A 24,174-nucleotide genomic window follows, 5' to 3' on the forward strand; every position below is an offset into this window, starting at 1 on the left:
CAGTCCTGGATACTATTTAATCTGCTCTATGAAACCAGACCAGTCCTGGATACTATTTAATCTGCTCTATGAAACCAGACCAGACCTGGATACTATTTAATCTGCTCTATGAAACCAGACCAGTCTTGGATACTATTTAATCTGCTCTATGAGACCAGACCAGTCCTGGATACTATTTAATCTGCTCTATGAAACCAGACCAGTCCTGGATACTATTTAGTCTGCTCTATGAAACCAGACCAGACCTGGATACTATTTAATCTGCTCTATGAAACCAGACCAGTCCTGGATACTATTTAATCTGCTCTATGAAACCAGACCAGTCCTGGATACTATTTAATCTGCTCTATGAAACCAGACCAGTCCTGGATACTATTTAATCTGCTCTATGAAACCAGACCAGTCCTGGATACTATTTAATCTGCTCTATGAAACCAGACCAGTCCTGGATACTATTTAATCTGCTCTATGAAACCAGACCAGTCCTGGATACTATTTAGTCTGCTCTATGAAACCAGACCAGACCTGGATACTATTTAATCTGCTCTATGAAACCAGACCAGTCCTGGATACTATTTAATCTGCTCTATGAAACCAGACCAGTCCTGGATACTATTTAATCTGCTCTATGAAACCAGACCAGTCCTGGATACTATTTAATCTGCTCTATGAAACCAGACCAGTCCTGGATACTATTTAACCTGCTCTATGAAACCAGACCAGTCCTGGATACTATTTAATCTGCTCTACCAGACCAGACCAGTCCTGGATACTATTTAATCTGCTCTATCAGACCAGACCAGTCCTAGATACTATTTAATCTGCTCTATGAAACCAGACCAGTCCTGGATACTATTTAATCTGCTCTATGAAACCAGACCAGTCCTGGATACTATTTAATCTGCTCTATGAAACCAGACCAGTCCTGGATACTATTTAATCTGCTCTATGAAACCAGACCAGTCCTGGATACTATTTAATCTGCTCTATGAAACCAGACCAGACCTGGATACTATTTAATCTGCTCTATGAAACCAGACCAGTCTTGGATACTATTTAATCTGCTCTATGAGACCAGACCAGTCTTGGATACTATTTAATCTGCTCTATGAAACCAGACCAGTCCTGGATACTATTTAGTCTGCTCTATGAAACCAGACCAGACCTGGATACTATTTAATCTGCTCTATGAAACCAGACCAGTCCTGGATACTATTTAATCTGCTCTATGAAACCAGACCAGTCCTGGATACTATTTAATCTGCTCTATGAAACCAGACCAGTCCTGGATACTATTTAATCTGCTCTATGAAACCAGACCAGTCCTGGATACTATTTAATCTGCTCTGTGAAACCAGACCAGTCCTGGATACTATTTAATCTGCTCTATGAAACCAGACCAGTCCTGGATACTATTTAATCTGCTCTATGAAACCAGACCAGTCCTGGATACTATTTAACCTGCTCTATGAAACCAGACCAGTCCTGGATACTATATAATCTGCTCTACCAGACCAGACCAGTCCTGGATACTATTTAATCTGCTCTACCAGACCAGTCCTGGATACTATTTAATCTGCTCTATGAAACCAGACCAGTCCTGGATACTATTTAATCTGCTCTATGAAACCAGACCAGTCCTGGATACTATTTAATCTGCTCTATGAAACCAGACCAGTCCTGGATACTATTTAATCTGCTCTATGAAACCAGACCAGTCCTGGATACTATTTAATCTGCTCTATGAAACCAGACCAGTCCTGGATACTATTTAATCTGCTCTATGAAACCAGACCAGTCCTGGATACTATTTAATCTGCTCTATGAAACCAGACCAGACCTGGATACTATTTAATCTGCTCTATGAAACCAGACCAGTCTTGGATACTATTTAATCTGCTCTATGAGACCAGACCAGTCCTGGATACTATTTAATCTGCTCTATGAAACCAGACCAGTCCTGGATACTATTTAGTCTGCTCTATGAAACCAGACCAGACCTGGATACTATTTAATCTGCTCTATGAAACCAGACCAGTCCTGGATACTATTTAATCTGCTCTATGAAACCAGACCAGTCCTGGATACTATTTAATCTGCTCTATGAAACCAGACCAGTCCTGGATACTATTTAATCTGCTCTATGAAACCAGACCAGTCCTGGATACTATTTAATCTGCTCTATGAAACCAGACCAGTCCTGGATACTATTTAATCTGCTCTATGAAACCAGACCAGTCCTGGATACTATTTAGTCTGCTCTATGAAACCAGACCAGACCTGGATACTATTTAATCTGCTCTATGAAACCAGACCAGTCCTGGATACTATTTAATCTGCTCTATGAAACCAGACCAGTCCTGGATACTATTTAATCTGCTCTATGAAACCAGACCAGTCCTGGATACTATTTAATCTGCTCTATGAAACCAGACCAGTCCTGGATACTATTTAACCTGCTCTATGAAACCAGACCAGTCCTGGATACTATTTAATCTGCTCTACCAGACCAGACCAGTCCTGGATACTATTTAATCTGCTCTATCAGACCAGACCAGTCCTAGATACTATTTAATCTGCTCTATGAAACCAGACCAGTCCTGGATACTATTTAATCTGCTCTATGAAACCAGACCAGTCCTGGATACTATTTAATCTGCTCTATGAAACCAGACCAGTCCTGGATACTATTTAATCTGCTCTATGAAACCAGACCAGTCCTGGATACTATTTAATCTGCTCTATGAAACCAGACCAGACCTGGATACTATTTAATCTGCTCTATGAAACCAGACCAGTCTTGGATACTATTTAATCTGCTCTATGAGACCAGACCAGTCTTGGATACTATTTAATCTGCTCTATGAAACCAGACCAGTCCTGGATACTATTTAGTCTGCTCTATGAAACCAGACCAGACCTGGATACTATTTAATCTGCTCTATGAAACCAGACCAGTCCTGGATACTATTTAATCTGCTCTATGAAACCAGACCAGTCCTGGATACTATTTAATCTGCTCTATGAAACCAGACCAGTCCTGGATACTATTTAATCTGCTCTATGAAACCAGACCAGTCCTGGATACTATTTAATCTGCTCTATGAAACCAGACCAGTCCTGGATACTATTTAATCTGCTCTATGAAACCAGACCAGTCCTGGATACTATTTAATCTGCTCTATGAAACCAGACCAGTCCTGGATACTATTTAGTCTGCTCTATGAAACCAGACCAGACCTGGATACTATTTAATCTGCTCTATGAAACCAGACCAGTCCTGGATACTATTTAATCTGCTCTATGAAACCAGACCAGTCCTATGCCATCCAAGTGCTGTGTGTGGGCAGGGTCCAATGTGAACTATTTTTATTTTTTTACATCACAAAATAGGACGTTGCCCTTTTAAAGACAACTTGTTCTCGAAGGAGAGAAGCTATCGATTTAGGCTACATTAGCCCAGACGAATGCTAGGGGTCGTTTTATAGACAGTAGCCTATTGCTAATTTAATACTATGTTCACTGACAAAAAAACACATTTCCTTCAACCGCCGTGGGGATGCAACTTTTGGTAACAGAATGACGGCACAAACAGAGCCGCAGTTTTCTATGGCAGACTGGAACAGAGCATGTCAATTTCAAACTGGAATGTCAAATACACTGAGAAGTTGACCGGGGGGGCCAGTGACTGACTAGATCCACTGGCCCAATGCATGTGTTTACCTGTCCCAGGCCAGTGACTGACTAGATCCACTGGCCCAATGCATGTGTTTACCTGTCCCAGGCCAGTGACTGACTAGACCCTCTGGCCCAATGCATGTGTTTACCTGTCCCAGGCCAGTGACTGACTAGATCCTCTGGCCCAATGCATGTGTTTACCTGTCCCAGGCCAGTGACTGACTAGATCCACTGGCCCAATGCATGTGTTTACCTGTCCCAGGCCAGTGACTGACTAGATCCACTGGCCCAATGTGTGTGTTTACCTGTCCCAGGCCAGTGACTGACTAGATCCTCTGGCCCAATGCATGTGTTTACCTGTCCCAGGCCAGTGACTGACTAGATCCACTGGCCCAATGCATGTGTTTACCTGTCCCAAGGCCAGTGACTGACTAGACCCACTGGCCCAATGCATGTGTTTACCTGTCCCAGGCCAGTGACTGACTAGATCCACTGGCCCAATGCATGTGTTTACCTGTCCCAGGCCAGTGACTGACTAGATCCACTGGCCCAATGCATGTGTTTACCTGTCCCAGGCCAGTGACTGACTAGATCCACTGGCCCAATGCGTGTGTTTACCTGTCCCAGGCCAGTGACTGACTAGATCCACTGGCCCAATGTGTGTGTTTACCTGTCCCAAGGCCAGTGACTGACTAGATCCACTGGCCCAATGCATGTGTTTACCTGTCCCAGGCCAGTGACTGACTAGATCCACTGGCCCAATGTGTGTGTTTACCTGTCCCAAGGCCAGTGACTGACTAGATCCACTGGCCCAATGCATGTGTTTACCTGTCCCAGGCCAGTGACTGACTAGATCCACTGGCCCAATGCATGTGTTTACCTGTCCCAGGCCAGTGACTGACTAGATCCACTGGCCCAATGCGTGTGTTTACCTGTCCCAGGCCAGTGACTGACTAGACCCACTGGCCCAATGCATGTGTTTACCTGTCCCAGGCCAGTGACTGACTAGACCCACTGGCCCAATGCATGTGTTTACCTGTCCCAGGCCAGTGACTGACTAGATCCACTGGCCCAATGCATGTGTTTACCTGTCCCAGGCCAGTGACTGACTAGATCCACTGGCCCAATGCATGTGTTTACCTGCCCCAGGCCAGTGACTGACTAGATCCACTGGCCCAATGCATGTGTTTACCTGTCCCAGGCCAGTGACTGACTAGATCCACTGGCCCAATGCATGTGTTTACCTGTCCCAGGCCAGTGACTGACTAGATCCACTAGCCCAATGCATGTGTTTACCTGTCCCAGGCCAGTGACTGACTAGATCCACTAGCCCAATGCATGTGTTTACCTGCCCCAGGCCAGTGGGCTGTTGTTACTGTTGGACCAGGGTGTGTATTAACCTTGCTGTGTGTTGTTTTTTTATATATATTCCAGAGAAGTTGTTCTCTCTGCTCCCTGAGTATGTGGTCCCCTATGCCATCCACCTGCTGGTCCACGACCCAGACTACATCAAGGTCCAGGACATTGAACAGCTCAAAGACATCAAGGAGTGAGTCTGCTGTTATAGTCTGCTGTTATAGTCTGCTGTTATAGTCTGCTGTTATAGTCTGCTGTTATAGTCTGCTGTCATTGTCTGCTGTCATTGTCTGCTGTCATTGTCTGCTGTCATAGTCTGCTGTCATTGTCTGCTGTCATTGTCTGCTGTCATAGTCTGCTGTCATTGTCTGCTGTCATTGTCTGCTGTCATTGTCTGCTGTCATTGTCTGCTGTCATTGTCTGCTGTCATAGTCTGCTGTCATAGTCTGCTGTCATAGTCTGCTGTCATAGTCTGCTGTCATAGTCTGCTGTTATTGTCTGCTGTTATTGTCTGCTGTTATTGTCTGCTATTATTGTCTGCTATTATTGTCTGCTGTTATATATAGTCTGCTGTCATATATAGTCTGCTGTCATATATAGTCTGCTGTCATATATAGTCTGCTGTCATATATTGTCTGCTGTCATTGTCTGCTGTCATTGTCTGCTGTCATTGTCTGCTGTCATTGTCTGCTGTCATTGTCTGCTGTCATTGTCTGCTGTCATTGTCTGCTGTCATAGTCTGCTGTCATAGTCTGCTGTCATAGTCTGCTGTTATATATAGTCTGCTGTCAGAGTCTGCTGTGTTGACATATCAGTCTCTATTTGGGATGCTGTCCTTTCTCAAGCCCTCTCACCCATCGTTCTCTCTCTTAATTCAGCCAGTTTGATTCGCAGTCATATTATCTAACATCATCAGCGCAGACAAAACGCAGAGACATAAAATACAGATTATTATAATGAACTGATGAGAGTAATACCTGATACAAATACTATAACCTCCTCCTCCTCCATTCCTTCTCCTCCTTCTACTCCTCCTCCCTCCTCCTCCCTCCCTCCCTCCCTCCCCCTCCACTCCTCCCTCCCTCCTCCTTCTCCTCCTTCCACTCCTCCCTCCCTCCTCCTCCCTCCCTCCCCCTCCACTCCTCCCTCCCTCCTCCTCCTCCACTCCTTCACCTCCTTCCACTCCTCCTCCATCCCCCTCCCTCTTCCACTCCTCCCTCCCTCCTCCTCCTCCACTCCTCCCCCCTCCTTCCACTCCTCTTCCCTCCCCCTCCTTCCACTCCTCTTCCCTCCCTCCTCCTCCCTCCCTCCCCCTCCACTCCTCCCTCCCTCCTCCTTTTCCACTCCTTCTCCTCCTCCCTCCCCCTCCACTCCTCCTCCACTCCTTCCTCCCTCCACTCCTTCTCCTCTCCTCCCTCCCTCCCCCTCCACTCCTCCCTCCCTCCCCCTCTCCCTTCTCCTCTCCCTTCTCCTCCCCCTTCTCCACTCTTTCTCGCCTCCCCTTTCTCCTCCAATCCTCCCACCTCTACACTCCTCCTCCCCAGGTCTCTGTGGTTCATCCTGGAGATCATCATGTCTAAGAATGAGAACAACAGCCATGCCTTCATCAGGAAGATGGTGGAGAACATCAAACAGACCAAGGATGCACAGGCTCCTACCGACGCCAAGATCAACGAGGTACACACACACACACACACACACACACACACACAGATTCACATATACACACAAAGATTCACGGTCACACACACAGATTCACTCTCACACACACACACACCCTCTCTTTCCCTCTACAGAAGTTGTACACGGTGTGTGACGTGGCCATGAACATCATCATCTCTAAGAGCACCACCTACAGTCTGGAGTCTCCCAAAGACCCTGTCCTTCCCACACGCTACTTCACCAAGCCTGACAAGGTAGGTGTTTTAGTTAGAGGTCTTCTCAGATCACCAAATTCAGATCCGAATTGGATCCTCGAAATTATCACTCGAACCCCCGACAGGATCCAGACATTTCATTCAATAAAATCAATAACCGATTCGGATCCTATCCGAAATACTGTATGTTCGAGTCTGTATCGGACCCAAATGGATCCAAAATATTACAAATCCAGCTTAATTGAAGGTCAAAACAGCAAAATAGTTTGGACTCTGGTGCATTTTGGGTTGTTTCTGAAATAATAGCTTAGTAATTTCATAATGACATCCTATAGTTTAGTATTTTCACATCTCTATAGTTAGATGGAGGACGTCTCTATAGTTAGATGGAGGACATTGAGGACGTCTCTATAGTTAGATGGAGGACGTCTCTATAGTTAGATGGAGGACATTGAGGATGTCTCTATAGTTAGATGGAGGACATTGAGGACGTCTCTATAGTTAGATGGAGGACATTGAGGACGTCTCTATAGTTAGATGGAGAACATTGAGGACGTCTCTATAGTTAGATGGAGGACATTGAGGACGTCTCTATAGTTAGATGGAGGACATTGAGGACTTCTCTATAGTTAGATGGAGAACGTCTCTATAGTTAGATGGAGAACATTGAGGACGTCTCTATAGTTAGATGGAGGACATCTCTATAGTTAGATGGAGGACATTGAGAACGTCTCTATAGTTAGATGGAGGACGTCTCTATAGTTAGATGGAGAACATTGAGAACGTCTCTATAGTTAGATGGAGGACATCTCTATAGTTAGATGGAGGACATTGAGGACGTCTCTATAGTTAGATGGAGGACATCTCTATAGTTAGATGGAGGACATTGAGGACGTCTCTATAGTTAGATGGAGGACATTGAGGACGTCTCTATAGTTAGATGGAGGACATTGAGGACGTCTCTATAGTTAGATGGAGGACATTGAGGACGTCTCTATAGTTAGATGGAGGACATTGAGGACGTCTCTATAGTTAGATGGAGAACATTGAGGACGTCTATAGTTAGATGGAGGACATTGAGAACGTCTCTATAGTTAGATGGAGGACATTGAGGACGTCTCTATAGTTAGATGGAGGACATTGAGGACGTCTCTATAGTTAGATGGAGGACATTGAGGACGTCTCTATAGTTAGATGGAGAACATTGAGGACGTCTCTATAGTTAGATGGAGGACATTGAGGACGTCTCTATAGTTAGATGGAGGACATTGAGGACTTCTCTATAGTTAGATGGAGGACGTCTCTATAGTTAGATGGAGGACATTGAGGACGTCTCTATAGTTAGATGGAGGACATCTCTATAGTTAGATGGAGGACATTGAGAACGTCTCTATAGTTAGATGGAGGACGTCTCTATAGTTAGATGGAGAACATTGAGAACGTCTCTATAGTTAGATGGAGGACATTGAGGACGTCTCTATAGTTAGATGGAGGACATCTCTATAGTTAGATGGAGGACATTGAGGACGTCTCTATAGTTAGATGGAGGACATTGAGGACGTCTCTATAGTTAGATGGAGGACATTGAGGACGTCTCTATAGTTAGATGGAGGACATTGAGGACGTCTCTATAGTTAGATGGAGGACATTGAGGACGTCTCTATAGTTAGATGGAGAACATTGAGGACGTCTCTATAGTTAGATGGAGGACATTGAGAACGTCTCTATAGTTAGATGGAGGACATTGAGGACGTCTCTATAGTTAGATGGAGGACATTGAGGACGTCTCTATAGTTAGATGGAGAACATTGAGGACGTCTCTATAGTTAGATGGAGGACATTGAGGACGTCTCTATAGTTAGATGGAGGACATTGAGGACGTCTCTATAGTTAGATGGAGGACATTGAGAACGTCTCTATAGTTAGATGGAGGACATTGAGGACGTCTCTATAGTTAGATGGAGGACATTGAGGACGTCTCTATAGTTAGATGGAGAACATTGAGGACGTCTCTATAGTTAGATGGAGGACATTGAGGACGTCTCTATAGTTAGATGGAGGACATTGAGGACTTCTCTATAGTTAGATGGAGAACATTGAGAACGTCTCTATAGTTAGATGGAGGACATCTCTATAGTTAGATGGAGGACATTGAGGACGTCTCTATAGTTAGATGGAGGACATCTCTATAGTTAGATGGAGGACATTGAGGATGTCTCTATAGTTAGATGGAGGACATTGAGGACGTCTCTATAGTTAGATGGAGGACATTGAGGACGTCTCTATAGTTAGATGGAGGACATTGAGGACGTCTCTATAGTTAGATGGAGAACATTGAGGACATCTCTATAGTTAGATGGAGGACGTCTCTATAGTTAGATGGAGGACATTGAGGACGTCTCTATAGTTAGATGGAGGACGTCTCTATAGTTAGATGGAGGACATTGAGAACGTCTCTATAGTTAGATGGAGGACGTCTCTATAGTTAGATGGAGAACATTGAGAACGTCTCTATAGTTAGATGGAGGACATTGAGGACGTCTCTATAGTTAGATGGAGGACATTGAGGACGTCTCTATAGTTAGATGGAGGACATCTCTATAGTTAGATGGAGGACATTGAGGACGTCTCTATAGTTAGATGGAGGACATTGAGGACGTCTCTATAGTTAGATGGAGGACATTGAGGACGTCTCTATAGTTAGATGGAGGACATTGAGGACGTCTCTATAGTTAGATGGAGGACATTGAGGACGTCTCTATAGTTAGATGGAGAACATTGAGGACGTCTCTATAGTTAGATGGAGGACATTGAGAACGTCTCTATAGTTAGATGGAGGACATTGAGGACGTCTCTATAGTTAGATGGAGGACATTGAGGACGTCTCTATAGTTAGATGGAGGACATTGAGAACGTCTCTATAGTTAGATGGAGGACGTCTCTATAGTTAGATGGAGAACATTGAGAACGTCTCTATAGTTAGATGGAGGACATCTCTATAGTTAGATGGAGGACATTGAGGACGTCTCTATAGTTAGATGGAGGACATCTCTATAGTTAGATGGAGGACATTGAGGACGTCTCTATAGTTAGATGGAGAACATTGAGGACGTCTCTATAGTTAGATGGAGGACATTGAGGACGTCTCTATAGTTAGATGGAGGACATTGAGGACTTCTCTATAGTTAGATGGAGGACGTCTCTATAGTTAGATGGAGGACATTGAGGACGTCTCTATAGTTAGATGGAGGACATCTCTATAGTTAGATGGAGGACATTGAGAACGTCTCTATAGTTAGATGGAGGACGTCTCTATAGTTAGATGGAGAACATTGAGAACGTCTCTATAGTTAGATGGAGGACATCTCTATAGTTAGATGGAGGACATTGAGGACGTCTCTATAGTTAGATGGAGGACATCTCTATAGTTAGATGGAGGACATTGAGGACGTCTCTATAGTTAGATGGAGGACATTGAGGACGTCTCTATAGTTAGATGGAGGACATTGAGGACGTCTCTATAGTTAGATGGAGGACATTGAGGACGTCTCTATAGTTAGATGGAGGACATTGAGGACGTCTCTATAGTTAGATGGAGGACATTGAGGACTTCTCTATAGTTAGATGGAGGACGTCTCTATAGTTAGATGGAGGACATTGAGGACGTCTCTATAGTTAGATGGAGGACATCTCTATAGTTAGATGGAGGACATTGAGAACGTCTCTATAGTTAGATGGAGGACGTCTCTATAGTTAGATGGAGAACATTGAGAACGTCTCTATAGTTAGATGGAGGACATCTCTATAGTTAGATGGAGGACATTGAGGACGTCTCTATAGTTAGATGGAGGACATCTCTATAGTTAGATTGAGGACGTCTCTATAGTTAGATGGAGGACATTGAGGACGTCTCTATAGTTAGATGGAGGACATTGAGGACGTCTCTATAGTTAGATGGAGGACATTGAGGACGTCTCTATAGTTAGATGGAGGACATTGAGGACGTCTCTATAGTTAGATGGAGAACATTGAGGACGTCTCTATAGTTAGATGGAGGACATTGAGAACGTCTCTATAGTTAGATGGAGGACATTGAGGACGTCTCTATAGTTAGATGGAGGACATTGAGGACGTCTCTATAGTTAGATGGAGAACATTGAGGACGTCTCTATAGTTAGATGGAGGACATTGAGGACGTCTCTATAGTTAGATGGAGGACATTGAGGACTTCTCTATAGTTAGATGGAGAACGTCTCTATAGTTAGATGGAGAACATTGAGGACGTCTCTATAGTTAGATGGTGGACATCTCTATAGTTAGATGGAGGGCATTGAGAACGTCTCTATAGTTAGATGGAGGACGTCTCTATAGTTAGATGGAGAACATTGAGAACGTCTCTATAGTTAGATGGAGGACATCTCTATAGTTAGATGGAGGACATCTCTATAGTTAGATGGAGGACATTGAGGACGTCTCTATAGTTAGATGGAGGACATTGAGGACGTCTCTATAGTTAGATGGAGGACATTGAGGACGTCTCTATAGTTAGATGGAGGACATTGAGGACGTCTCTATAGTTAGATGGAGAACATTGAGGACATCTCTATAGTTAGATGGAGGACGTCTCTATAGTTAGATGGAGGACATTGAGGACGTCTCTATAGTTAGATGGAGGACGTCTCTATAGTTAGATGGAGGACATTGAGAACGTCTCTATAGTTAGATGGAGGACGTCTCTATAGTTAGATGGAGAACATTGAGAACGTCTCTATAGTTAGATGGAGGACATCTCTATAGTTAGATGGAGGACATTGAGGACGTCTCTATAGTTAGATGGAGGACATTGAGGACGTCTCTATAGTTAGATGGAGGACATTGAGGACGTCTCTATAGTTAGATGGTGGACATCTCTATAGTTAGATGGAGGGCATTGAGAACGTCTCTATAGTTAGATGGAGGACGTCTCTATAGTTAGATGGAGAACATTGAGAACGTCTCTATAGTTAGATGGAGGACATCTCTATAGTTAGATGGAGGACATTGAGGACGTCTCTATAGTTAGATGGAGGACATCTCTATAGTTAGATGGAGGACATTGAGGACGTCTCTATAGTTAGATGGAGGACATTGAGGACGTCTCTATAGTTAGATGGAGGACATTGAGGACGTCTCTATAGTTAGATGGAGGACATTGAGGACGTCTCTATAGTTAGATGGAGAACATTGAGGACATCTCTATAGTTAGATGGAGGACGTCTCTATAGTTAGATGGAGGACATTGAGGACGTCTCTATAGTTAGATGGAGGACGTCTCTATAGTTAGATGGAGGACATTGAGAACGTCTCTATAGTTAGATGGAGGACGTCTCTATAGTTAGATGGAGAACATTGAGAACGTCTCTATAGTTAGATGGAGGACATCTCTATAGTTAGATGGAGGACATTGAGGACGTCTCTATAGTTAGATGGAGGACATTGAGGACGTCTCTATAGTTAGATGGAGGACATTGAGGACGTCTCTATAGTTAGATGGAGGACATTGAGGACTTCTCTATAGTTAGATGGAGGACATTGAGAACGTCTCTATAGTTAGATGGAGGACATTGAGGACGTCTCTATAGTTAGATGGAGGACATTGAGGACGTCTCTATAGTTAGATGGAGGACATTGAGGACGTCTCTATAGTTAGATGGAGAACATTGAGGACGTCTCTATAGTTAGATGGAGGACATTGAGGACGTCTCTATAGTTAGATGGAGGACATTGAGGACTTCTCTATAGTTAGATGGAGGACGTCTCTATAGTTAGATGGAGGACATTGAGGACGTCTCTATAGTTAGATGGAGGACATCTCTATAGTTAGATGGAGGACATTGAGAACGTCTCTATAGTTAGATGGAGGACGTCTCTATAGTTAGATGGAGAACATTGAGAACGTCTCTATAGTTAGATGGAGGACATCTCTATAGTTAGATGGAGGACATTGAGGACGTCTCTATAGTTAGATGGAGGACATCTCTATAGTTAGATGGAGGACATTGAGGACGTCTCTATAGTTAGATGGAGGACATTGAGGACGTCTCTATAGTTAGATGGAGGACATTGAGGACGTCTCTATAGTTAGATGGAGGACATTGAGGACGTCTCTATAGTTAGATGGAGGACATTGAGGACGTCTCTATAGTTAGATGGAGAACATTGAGGACGTCTCTATAGTTAGATGGAGGACATTGAGAACGTCTCTATAGTTAGATGGAGGACATTGAGGACGTCTCTATAGTTAGATGGAGGACATTGAGGACGTCTCTATAGTTAGATGGAGAACATTGAGGACGTCTCTATAGTTAGATGGAGGACATTGAGGACGTCTCTATAGTTAGATGGAGAACATTGAGGACGTCTCTATAGTTAGATGGAGGACATTGAGGACGTCTCTATAGTTAGATGGAGGACATTGAGGACTTCTCTATAGTTAGATGGAGAACGTCTCTATAGTTAGATGGAGAACATTGAGGACGTATCTATAGTTAGATGGAGGACATCTCTATAGTTAGATGGAGGACATTGAGAACGTCTCTATAGTTAGATGGAGGACGTCTCTATAGTTAGATGGAGAACATTGAGAACGTCTCTATAGTTAGATGGAGGACATCTCTATAGTTAGATGGAGGACATTGAGGACGTCTCTATAGTTAGATGGAGGACATCTCTATAGTTAGATGGAGGACATTGAGGACGTCTCTATAGTTAGATGGAGGACATTGAGGACGTCTCTATAGTTAGATGGAGGACATTGAGGACGTCTCTATAGTTAGATGGAGGACATTGAGGACGTCTCTATAGTTAGATGGAGAACATTGAGGACATCTCTATAGTTAGATGGAGGACGTCTCTATAGTTAGATGGAGGACATTGAGGATGTCTCTATAGTTAGATGGAGGACATTGAGGACGTCTCTATAGTTAGATGGAGGACATTGAGGACGTCTCTATAGTTAGATGGAGAACATTGAGGACGTCTCTATAGTTAGATGGAGGACATTGAGAACGTCTCTATAGTTAGATGGAGGACATTGAGGACGTCTCTATAGTTAGATGGAGGACATTGAGGACGTCTCTATAGTTAGATGGAGGACATTGAGGACGTCTCTATAGTTAGATGGAGAACATTGAGGACGTCTCTATAGTTAGATGGAGGACATTGAGGACGTCTCTATAGTTAGATGGAGGACATTGAGGACTTCTCTATAGTTAGATGGAGGACGTCTCTATAGTTAGATGGAGGACATTGAGGACGTCTCTATAGTTAGATGGAGGACATCTCTATAGTTAGATGGAGGACATTGAGAACGTCTCTATAGTTAGATGGAGGACGTCTCTATAGTTAGATGGAGAACATTGAGAACGTCTCTATAGTTAGATGGAGGACATCTCTATAGTTAGATGGAGGACATTGAGGACGTCTCTATAGTTAGATGGAGGACATCTCTATAGTTAGATGGAGGACATTGAGGACGTCTCTATAGTTAGATGGAGGACATTGAGGACGTCTCTATAGTTAGATGGAGGACATTGAGGACGTCTCTATAGTTAGATGGAGGACATTGAGGACGTCTCTATAGTTAGATGGAGGACATTGAGGACGTCTCTATAGTTAGATGGAGAACATTGAGGACGTCTCTATAGTTAGATGGAGGACATTGAGAACGTCTCTATAGTTAGATGGAGGACATTGAGGACGTCTCTATAGTTAGATGGAGGACATTGAGGACGTCTCTATAGTTAGATGGAGAACATTGAGGACGTCTCTATAGTTAGATGGAGGACATTGAGGACGTCTCTATAGTTAGATGGAGGACATTGAGGACTTCTCTATAGTTAGATGGAGAACGTCTCTATAGTTAGATGGAGAACATTGAGGACGTCTCTATAGTTAGATGGAGGACATCTCTATAGTTAGATGGAGGACATTGAGAACGTCTCTATAGTTAGATGGAGGACGTCTCTATAGTTAGATGGAGAACATTGAGAACGTCTCTATAGTTAGATGGAGGACATCTCTATAGTTAGATGGAGGACATTGAGGACGTCTCTATAGTTAGATGGAGGACATCTCTATAGTTAGATGGAGGACATTGAGGACGTCTCTATAGTTAGATGGAGGACATTGAGGACGTCTCTATAGTTAGATGGAGGACATTGAGGACGTCTCTATAGTTAGATGGAGGACATTGAGGACGTCTCTATAGTTAGATGGAGAACATTGAGGACATCTCTATAGTTAGATGGAGGACGTCTCTATAGTTAGATGGAGGACATTGAGGACGTCTCTATAGTTAGATGGAGGACGTCTCTATAGTTAGATGGAGAACATTGAGGACGTCTCTATAGTTAGATGGAGGATGTCTCTATAGTTAGATGGAGGACGTCTCTATAGTTAGATGGAGGACATTGAGGACGTCTCTATAGTTAGATGGAGGACATTGAGGACGTCTCTATAGTTAGATGGAGGACATTGAGAACGTCTCTATAGTTAGATGGAGGACATTGAGGACGTCTCTATAGTTAGATGGAGGATGTCTCGATAGTTAGATGGAGGACATTGAGGATGTCTCTATAGTTAGATGGAGGACATTGAGGACGTCTCTGTAGTTAGATGGAGGACATTGAGGACGTCTCTATAGTTAGATGGAGGACATTGAGGACGTCTCTATAGTTAGATGGAGGATGTCTCTATAGTTAGATGGAGGACGTCTCTATAGTTAGATGGAGGACATTGAGGACGTCTCTATAGTTAGATGGAGGATGTCTCTATAGTTAGATGGAGGACGTCTCTATAGTTAGATGGAGGACATTGAGGACGTCTCTTAGGCTGTTCTGTAGGCTATTTTACTGTGTTATTAACATCTATCTTATTTAACTGTTTTGACGAACATGGGTTTAGACTCAAGGTAGGCTATAGCATGTTTGACCAGCAAGCTTCAAATTCATGTGGTCACCCATTTCATTTCCCGCTATTCCCGCTATTCCGCTATTCCCGCTATTCCCGCTAATTCCCGCTATGACGACTCTGTTTGACAAATATATTCTCTATCCAACTATAAAGACGATCGGGAAGATATTATCAGTAATTCTACATTATAGTATAACTTGTATATTTTTTAAAGAAGGGCATGAATGAGAGGAGAGAGAGAGGGGAGACCTGTTTATATAGACTAGGAGAGACCTGTTTATATATAGACTAGGAGAGACCTGTTTATATATAGACTAGGAGAGACCTGTTTATATAGACTAGGAGAGACCTGTTTATATAGACTAGGAGGGACCTGTTTATATAGACTAGGAGGGACCTGTTTATATAGACTAGGAGGGACCTGTTTATATAGACTAGGAGAGACCTGTTTATATAGACTAGGAGAGACCTGTTTATATATAGACTAGGAGAGACCTGTTTATATAGACTAGGAGAGACCTGTTTATATAGACTAGGAGAGACCTGTTTATATAGACTAGGAGAGACCTGTTTATATAGACTAGGAGAGACCTGTTTATATAGACTAGGAGAGACCTGTTTATATAGACTAGGAGAGACCTGTTTATATAGACTAGGAGAGACCTGTTTATATAGACTAGGAGAGACCTGTTTATATAGACTAGGAGAGACCTGTTTATATAGACTAGGAGAGACCTGTTTATATAGACTAGGAGAGACCTGTTTATATAGACTAGGAGAGACCTGTTTATATATAGACTAGGAGAGACCTGTTTATATAGACTAGGAGAGACCTGTTTATATAGACTAGGAGAGACCTGTTTATATATAGACTAGGAGAGACCTGTTTATATAGACTAGGAGAGACCTGTTTATATAGACTAGGAGAGACCTCTTTATATAGACTAGGGGAAACTTTATATAGACTAGGAGAGACCTGTTTATATAGACTAGGAGAGACCTGTTTATATAGACTAGGAGAGACCTGTTTATATAGACTAGGAGAGACCTGTTTATATAGACTAGGAGAGACCTGTTTATATAGACTAGGAGAGACCTGTTTATATAGACTAGGAGAGACCTGTTTATATATAGACTAGGAGATACCTGTTTATATAGACTAGTGGAGACTTTATATAGACTAGGAGAGACCTGTTTATATAGACCAGGAGAGACCTGTTTATATAGACTAGGAGAGACCTGTTTATATAGACTAGGAGAGACCTGTTTATATAGACTAGGAGAGACCTGTTTATATAGACTAGGAGAGACCTGTTTATATAGACTAGGAGAGACCTGTTTATATAGACTAGGAGAGACCTGTTTATATATAGACTAGGAGAGACCTGTTTATATATAGACTAGGGGAGACTTTATATTGACTAGGAGAGACCTGTTTATATAGACTAGGAGAGACCTGTTTATATAGACTAGGGGAGACTTTATATAGACTAGGAGAGACCTGTTTATATAGACCAGGAGAGACCTGTTTATATAGACCGGGAGAGACCTGTTTATATAGACTAGGGGAGACCTGTTTATATAGACTAGGAGAGACCTGTTTATATAGACTAGGAGAGACCTGTTTATATAGACTAGGGGAGACTTTATATAGACTAGGAGAGACCTGTTTATATAGACCGGGAGAGACCTGTTTATATAGACCTCCTCTTAGTCACCCACAACTAGTGCACTGTTTTACACGGTGTCACATGCAGTGGCTAGTTTTTGTGTCGTTTTGTCACAAAATGATAGTTTGACACATGTGGTTTGATGAAAGGGGACCCCTTGACAATAATTTAAGAGAATAATCATTAAATGTGTGAAATTTGGGTTTAGGCCTAAGCTGTTTTAAGATTTAAATTATTCAAATATAATTTAGGATCTGGTCTGTATTTCACATATTTTCACACAAATCCGAAGTCCGTGGCCTCTGAGCAGGATCCGACCCGACGACAACATCCCGGGTCGGGTAATCCGGTTTGGAAAGATCTGTGAAGACCTCTACTGTGTGTGTGTGTGTGTGTGTGTGTGTGTGTGTGTGTGTGTGTGTGTGTGTGTTCGCTCTAATCTGCAAATAAAACCATTCAATGGATTCACATTCTGACTAAACATCTCTTCTGTAGAATTTCAGCAACACAAAGAACTATCTCCCTCCAGAGATGAAGTCCTTCTTTACACCTGGAAAGGTAGGATGACTGCCCATGGTATTCATTCAGACAGGCCTTAACGGTAGGATGATTGCCCACGGTATTCATTCAGACAGGCCTTAACGGTAGGATGACTGCCCGTGTTATTCATTCAGACAGGCCTTAACGGTAGGATGACTGCCCACGGTATTCATTCAGACAGGCCTTAACGGTAGGATGACTGCCCACGGTATTCATTCAGACATGCCTTAACGGTAGGATGACTGCCCATGGTATTCATTCAGACAGGCCTTAACGGTAGGATGACTGCCCATGGTATTCATTCAGACAGGCCTTAACGGTAGGATGACTGCCCAAGGTATTCATTCAGACAGGCCCTAACGGTAGGATGACTGCCCAAGGTATTCATTCAGACAGGCCCTAACGGTAGGATGACTGCCCAAGGTATTCATTCAGACAGGCCCTAACGGTAGGATGACTGCCCAAGGTATTCATTCAGACAGGCCCTAACGGTAGGATGACTGCCCATGGTATTCATTCAGACAGGCCCTAACGGTAGGATGACTGCCCATGGCATTAATTTGCTCAACTTCGGTTGTTAGAATCAGCGATTTGGAGCCCTTGCCAACAGTGGGATAAATTGTCTAACCCGGGGGGGTTCTAACCCAGGGGACGTTCTAAACCAGGGGATGTTCTAAACCAGGGGGGGGTTCTAACCCAAGGGGGGGTTCTAACCCGGGGGGGTTCTAACCCAAGGGGGGGTTCTAAACCAGGGGAGGTTCTAAACCAGGGGGGGTTCTAAACCAGGGGGGGTTCTAACCAGGGGAGGTTCTAAACCAGAGGGGGTTCTAACCAGGGGGGGTTCTAACCCAGGGGGGTCAGACATACGGCCCCGTTGGTAGTTTGAGTAATAAAATAACAATATATAAACACTACGTGACCAAAAGTATGTGGACACCTACTCGCTGAACATCTCATTCCAAGGTCGTGGACATTAATATGGAGTTGGTCCCCCCTTTACTGCTATAACAGCTTCCACTCTTCTGGGAAGGCTTTCCACTAGATGTTGGAACATTGCTGCTATAACAGCCTCCACTCTTCTGGGGAGGCTTTCCTCTAGATGTTGGAACATTGCTGCTGTAACAGCCTCCACTCTTCTGGGGAAGGCTTTCCACTAGATGTTGGAACATTGCTGCTGTAACAGCCTCCACTCTTCTGGGGAAGGCTTTCCACTAGATGTTGGTACATTGCTGCTGTAACAGCCTCCACTCTTCTGGGGAAGGCTTTCCACTAGATGTTGGAACATTGCTGCTGTAACAGCCTCCACTCTTCTGGGAAGGCGTTTCACTAGATGTTGGAACATTGCTGCTGTAACAGCCTCCACTCTTCTGGGAAGGCTTTCCTCTAGATGTTGGAACATTGCTGCGGGGACTTGCTTCCATTCAGCCATAAGCATTAGTGAGGTCGGACACTGATGTTGGGCGATTAGGCCTGGCTCGCAGACGGTGTTCCAATTCATCCCAAAGGTGTTCGATGGGGTTGAGGTCAGGGCTCTGTGTAGGTCAGTGAAGTTCATCCACACCGATTTCGACAAACCACTTCTGTATGGACCTTGCTTTGTGCACAGGGGCATTGTCATGCTGAAACAGGAAAGGGCTTTCCCCAAACTGTTGCCACAAAGTTGGAAACTAAGGGCCTAGCCCGAACCATGAAAAACATCCCAGACCATTATTCCTCCTCCACCAAACTTTACAGTTAGCACTGTGCATTTGGGCAGGTAGCGCTCTCCTGGAATCAGCCAAACCCAGATTCGTCCATCGTACTGCCAGATGGTGAAGTGTGATTCATCACTCCAGAGAACGCGTTTCCACTGCTCCTGAGACCAATGGCGGCAAGCTTTACACCACTCCAGCCGACACTTGGCATTGTACATGGTGATCTAAGGCTTGCGTTCGGCTGCTCAGCCATAAAAACCCATTTCATGAAGCTCCCGACGAACAGTTATTGTGCTGACGTTGCTTCCAGAGCTAGTTTTGAACTCGGTAGTGAGTGTTGCATCCGAGGACAGGTGATTTTTACATGCTTCAGCACTCTGCGGTCCCGTTCTGTGAGCTTGTGTGGCCTACCACTTCGCAGCTGAGCCGTTGTTGCTCCTAGACATTTCCACTTCACAGTAACAGCACTTACAGTTGACCGGGGCAGTTCTAGCAGGGCAGAAAGTTGACAAACTGTCTTGTTGGAAAGGTGGCATCCTATGACGGTGCCACGTTGAAAGTCACGGAGGCCATTCTACTGCCAATGTTTGTCTATGGAGATTGCATGACTGTGTGCTCGATTTTATACGCCTGTTAGCAACGGGTGTGGCTGAAATAGCGGAATCCACTAATTTGAAGGCGTGTCCACATACTTTTGTATATATATATAGTATACTTTAAAATTACTAAAACAGAATTGAAACTGTGTAGAAATAATGGACCTACATTCATGCAGTGTCTCCACGGTGTCCAGCTGGCTAATTAATAATCACCGAAGTTAGAAAATACATTTCTGGAGGGGAGATATAAGTGAGAAAAATGAGTTTGACTCCCCTGTTCTGACCTCTGACCTTTCCTCTCTTCCCTTCTTCCCTGTGCCCCCTCACCCCTACACATCCTCCCTCTCTCCTCCCTCACCCCTACACATCCTCCCTCTCTCCTCCCTCACCCCTACACATCCTCCCTCTCTCCTCCCTCACCCCTACACATCCTCCCTCTCTCCTCCCTCACCCCTACACATCCTCCCTCTCTCCTCCCTCACCCCTACACATCCTCCCTCTCTCCTCCCTCACCCCTACACATCCTCCTTCACCCCTACACATCCTCCTTCACCCCTACACATCCTCCTTCACCCCTACACATCCTCCCTCACCCCTACACATCTCTCCTCCCTCACCCCTACACATCCTCCTTCACCCCTACACATCCTCCCTCACCCCTACACATCTCTCCTCCCTCACCCCTACACATCCTCTCTCTCTCCTCCCTCACCCCTACACATCCTCCTTCACCCCTACACATCCTCCCTCACCCCTACACATCCTCCCTCACCCCTACACATCCTCCCTCACCCCTACACATCCTCCCTTACCCCTACACATCCCCCCTCACCCCTACACATCTCCCCCACCCCTACACATCCTCCCTCATCCCTACACATCTCCCCTCTCTCCTCCCTCACCCCTACACACCCCCCTCACCCCTACACATCCTCCCTCACCCCTACACATCTCTCCTCTCTTCTCCCTCACCCCTACACATCCCCCCTCACCCCTACATATCTCCCCCTCCCTCACCCCTACACATCCTCCCTCACCCCTACATATCTCCCCCTCCGTCCTCCCTCACCCCTACACACACCCCTCTCTCCTCCCTCACCCCTACACATCCTCCCTCACCCCTACACATCTCTCCTATCTTCTCCCTCACCCCTACACACCCCCCCCTCACCCCTACATATCTCCCCCTCCCTCACCCCTACACATCCTCCCTCACCCCTACACATCCCCCCTCCCCCCTACACATCCCCCCTCTCCCCTCCCCCCAGCCTAAAGCAGCTAACGTGTTAGGAGCGGTGAACAAGCCCCTGGCCTCAGCAGGCAAACCCATCCAGAGTAAAGCATCACGCATGGAGACGGCTAGCAACGAGGATAGTACCTCAAACCCCAGCTCTCCTCAACGCACCAAGACCAGGTACACACACCTCTTACCCTAGACCTGACCTGTCCTCCTGCCTCGCTGTCCCAGACATGAGTGTCTCTAACCTGTCTCCCTGTCCCAGACATGAGGGTCTCTAACCTGTCCTCCTGACCTCCCTGTCCCAGACATGAGTGTCTCTAACCTGCCTCCCTGTCCCAGACATGAGTGACTCTAACCTGTCCTCCTGTCTCCCTGTCCCAGACATGAGTGTCTCTAACCTGTCCTCCTGCCTCCCTGTCCCAGACATGAGTCTCTCTAACCTGTCTCCCTGTCCCAGACATGAGTGTCTCTAACAATGCCTCCCTGTCCCAGACATTAGTGTCTCTAACCTGTCCTCCTGCCTCCCTGTCCCAGACATGAGTGTCTCTAACCTGTCTCCCTGTCCCAGACATTAGTGTCTCTAACCTGTCCTCCTGCCCCCCTGTCCCAGACATGAGTGTCTCTAACCTGTCCTCCTGCCTCCCTGTCCCAGACATGACAGTGCAGAGGACCACAGTGAGAATGAAGACCTCATGAAGAAAGGAGACGCCTCCGACACAAAGGTGAGAGTCTGAAATGTATTATGTAGCTCCGTGAAGTTATTTTAAGATGATTTGTACATGAAATGTGAAAATGCTAATATCAGGGATATTGACCCGCATTGGTTTTTATATCACAAATGCTAAAAAGTTAGCATTGGGAAACAGTGGCTGGGTAAAACCAAAACAATGGTTTCCGACCGTACCTTTATCCATACACTGCTTACAAGGGAAGGAATCCAACGTGTTGTTTAACTATGCCACCAAGTAAGACTCATTTACTGAGAAAGTGTATTGTCACTTTCACTGGGTAATCCAAACAAGCGTTCAGTCAGTTTCCTGTTACCCTCAAAGTAACAAACTGTCAAATCCAACTTAGTCGACACTACCGTCTCCTTACAGTCAAATAGCAGTTCGTTGACAATACGGCCTTCTTACAGGACAGTGACAAACCCCGGGGCCGTAAACGAGGCGCCGCCTCCAGTAACCTTGACGACAACCCTTCTCCTAAACCCAAGCGCGGCCGCAAGAAGGCAGCAGCAGTCGACCCCGAGGACCAATGGGGAGAGGAGTCCCGACTCGGCGACGCCCAGACGGAAGACGAGCAGAACAGCCCGCCCAAAAAAGGGCGTAGAGGGCGGTCCACGAAGGCTGCGCCAGCCAATCAGGAAACTCCAGCTAAGGGGAGGGGCCGGGGCCGGAAGAAGGCAACTCCTCCCCCTGAAGAAGAGGATGAGGGAGGAGAGGAGGAAGAAGAGGAGGAAGAGGAAGAAGAGGAGAATATGGAGCTGAAGACTAAGGGAGGAAGACCAGCGCGGGCGGCAAGGAGATCAACACAGAGGTCAGAGGGCATTTTGTGTTTTCTCCTTGATATGTGATGTAGTCACCTTATAAACCATCCTGTAAGATCTGTTACTGTTCTGTTGACATACATTTGTAAACAGTGCATTCAGAAAGTATTCGAACCCTCGACTTTGCCCACATTTTGTTATGTTACAGCCTTATTCTAAAATGGATTAAATCGTTTTTTCCCTCTCATTAATCTACATCACAATACCCCATAATGACATCACAATACCCCATAATGACATCACAATACTCCATAATGACAAAGCAAACACAGTTAAAATAAATAAATAAAATAGTTCACATTTACATAAGTATTCAGACCCTTTCCTCAAGCAGGCTGTTATGTTCCTTTTACTGAGGAGTGGCTTCTGTCTGGCCACTCTACCATAAAGGTCTGATTGGTAGAGTGCTGCAGAGATGGTTGTCCATCTGGGAGGTTCTCCCATCTCCACAGAGGAACTCTGGAGCTCTGTCAGAGTGACCATCAGGTTTTTGGTCACCTCCCTGACCAAGGCCCTTCTCCCCTGATTGCTCAGTTTGTCCGGGCGGCCAGCTCTAGGAAGAGTCTTGGTGGTTCCAAACCTTCCATTTAAGAATAATGGAGACCAGTGTGTTCTTGGGGACCTTCAATGCTGCATAAATGTTTTAGTACCCTTCCCCAGATCTGTGCCTCAACACAAACCTGTCTCGGAGCTCTACGGTCAATTCCTTTTGACCTCCGTGCATGTCAGCGCAAAAACCATGTCAACTGTGTGACCTTATATAGACATGGGGGGAGGTGCCTTTCCAAATCATGTCCAATCAATGTAATTTACCAAAAGGTGGACTCCAATCAAGTTGTAGAAACATCTCAAGGATGATCAATGTTATCAGGATGCACCTGAGCTCAATTTCAAGTCTCATAGCAAAGAGTCTGAATACTTATGTAAAGTATTTCTGTTTTTTATTTTAATGCATTTCTCAAAACCTGTTTTGGCTTTGTCATTATGGGGTATTGTGATGTCATTATGGAGTATTGTGA

The 24,174-nt window shown here is 44.8% G+C and overlaps 1 protein-coding gene across 2 annotated transcripts in view; it reads left to right on the forward strand.

Moving 5' to 3' along the window:
• Positions 1-24,174, forward strand: part of LOC139388001 (PDS5 cohesin associated factor B) — a 120,802-nt gene that overhangs the window by 79,065 nt on the left and 17,563 nt on the right. For both annotated transcript variants that reach the window (XM_071134480.1, XM_071134481.1), the window contains exons 26-32: positions 5,113-5,227; positions 6,579-6,711; positions 6,831-6,950; positions 18,029-18,091; positions 21,635-21,780; positions 22,259-22,328; positions 22,745-23,145. In XM_071134480.1, the coding sequence (XP_070990581.1) occupies positions 5,113-5,227; positions 6,579-6,711; positions 6,831-6,950; positions 18,029-18,091; positions 21,635-21,780; positions 22,259-22,328; positions 22,745-23,145 (1,048 nt within the window). The remainder of the gene's footprint in view (positions 1-5,112; positions 5,228-6,578; positions 6,712-6,830; positions 6,951-18,028; positions 18,092-21,634; positions 21,781-22,258; positions 22,329-22,744; positions 23,146-24,174) is intronic.

Source organism: Oncorhynchus clarkii, chromosome 29 (assembly GCF_045791955.1).
Source record: "Oncorhynchus clarkii lewisi isolate Uvic-CL-2024 chromosome 29, UVic_Ocla_1.0, whole genome shotgun sequence".
NCBI classification, from domain to species: Eukaryota; Metazoa; Chordata; class Actinopteri; order Salmoniformes; family Salmonidae; genus Oncorhynchus; species Oncorhynchus clarkii.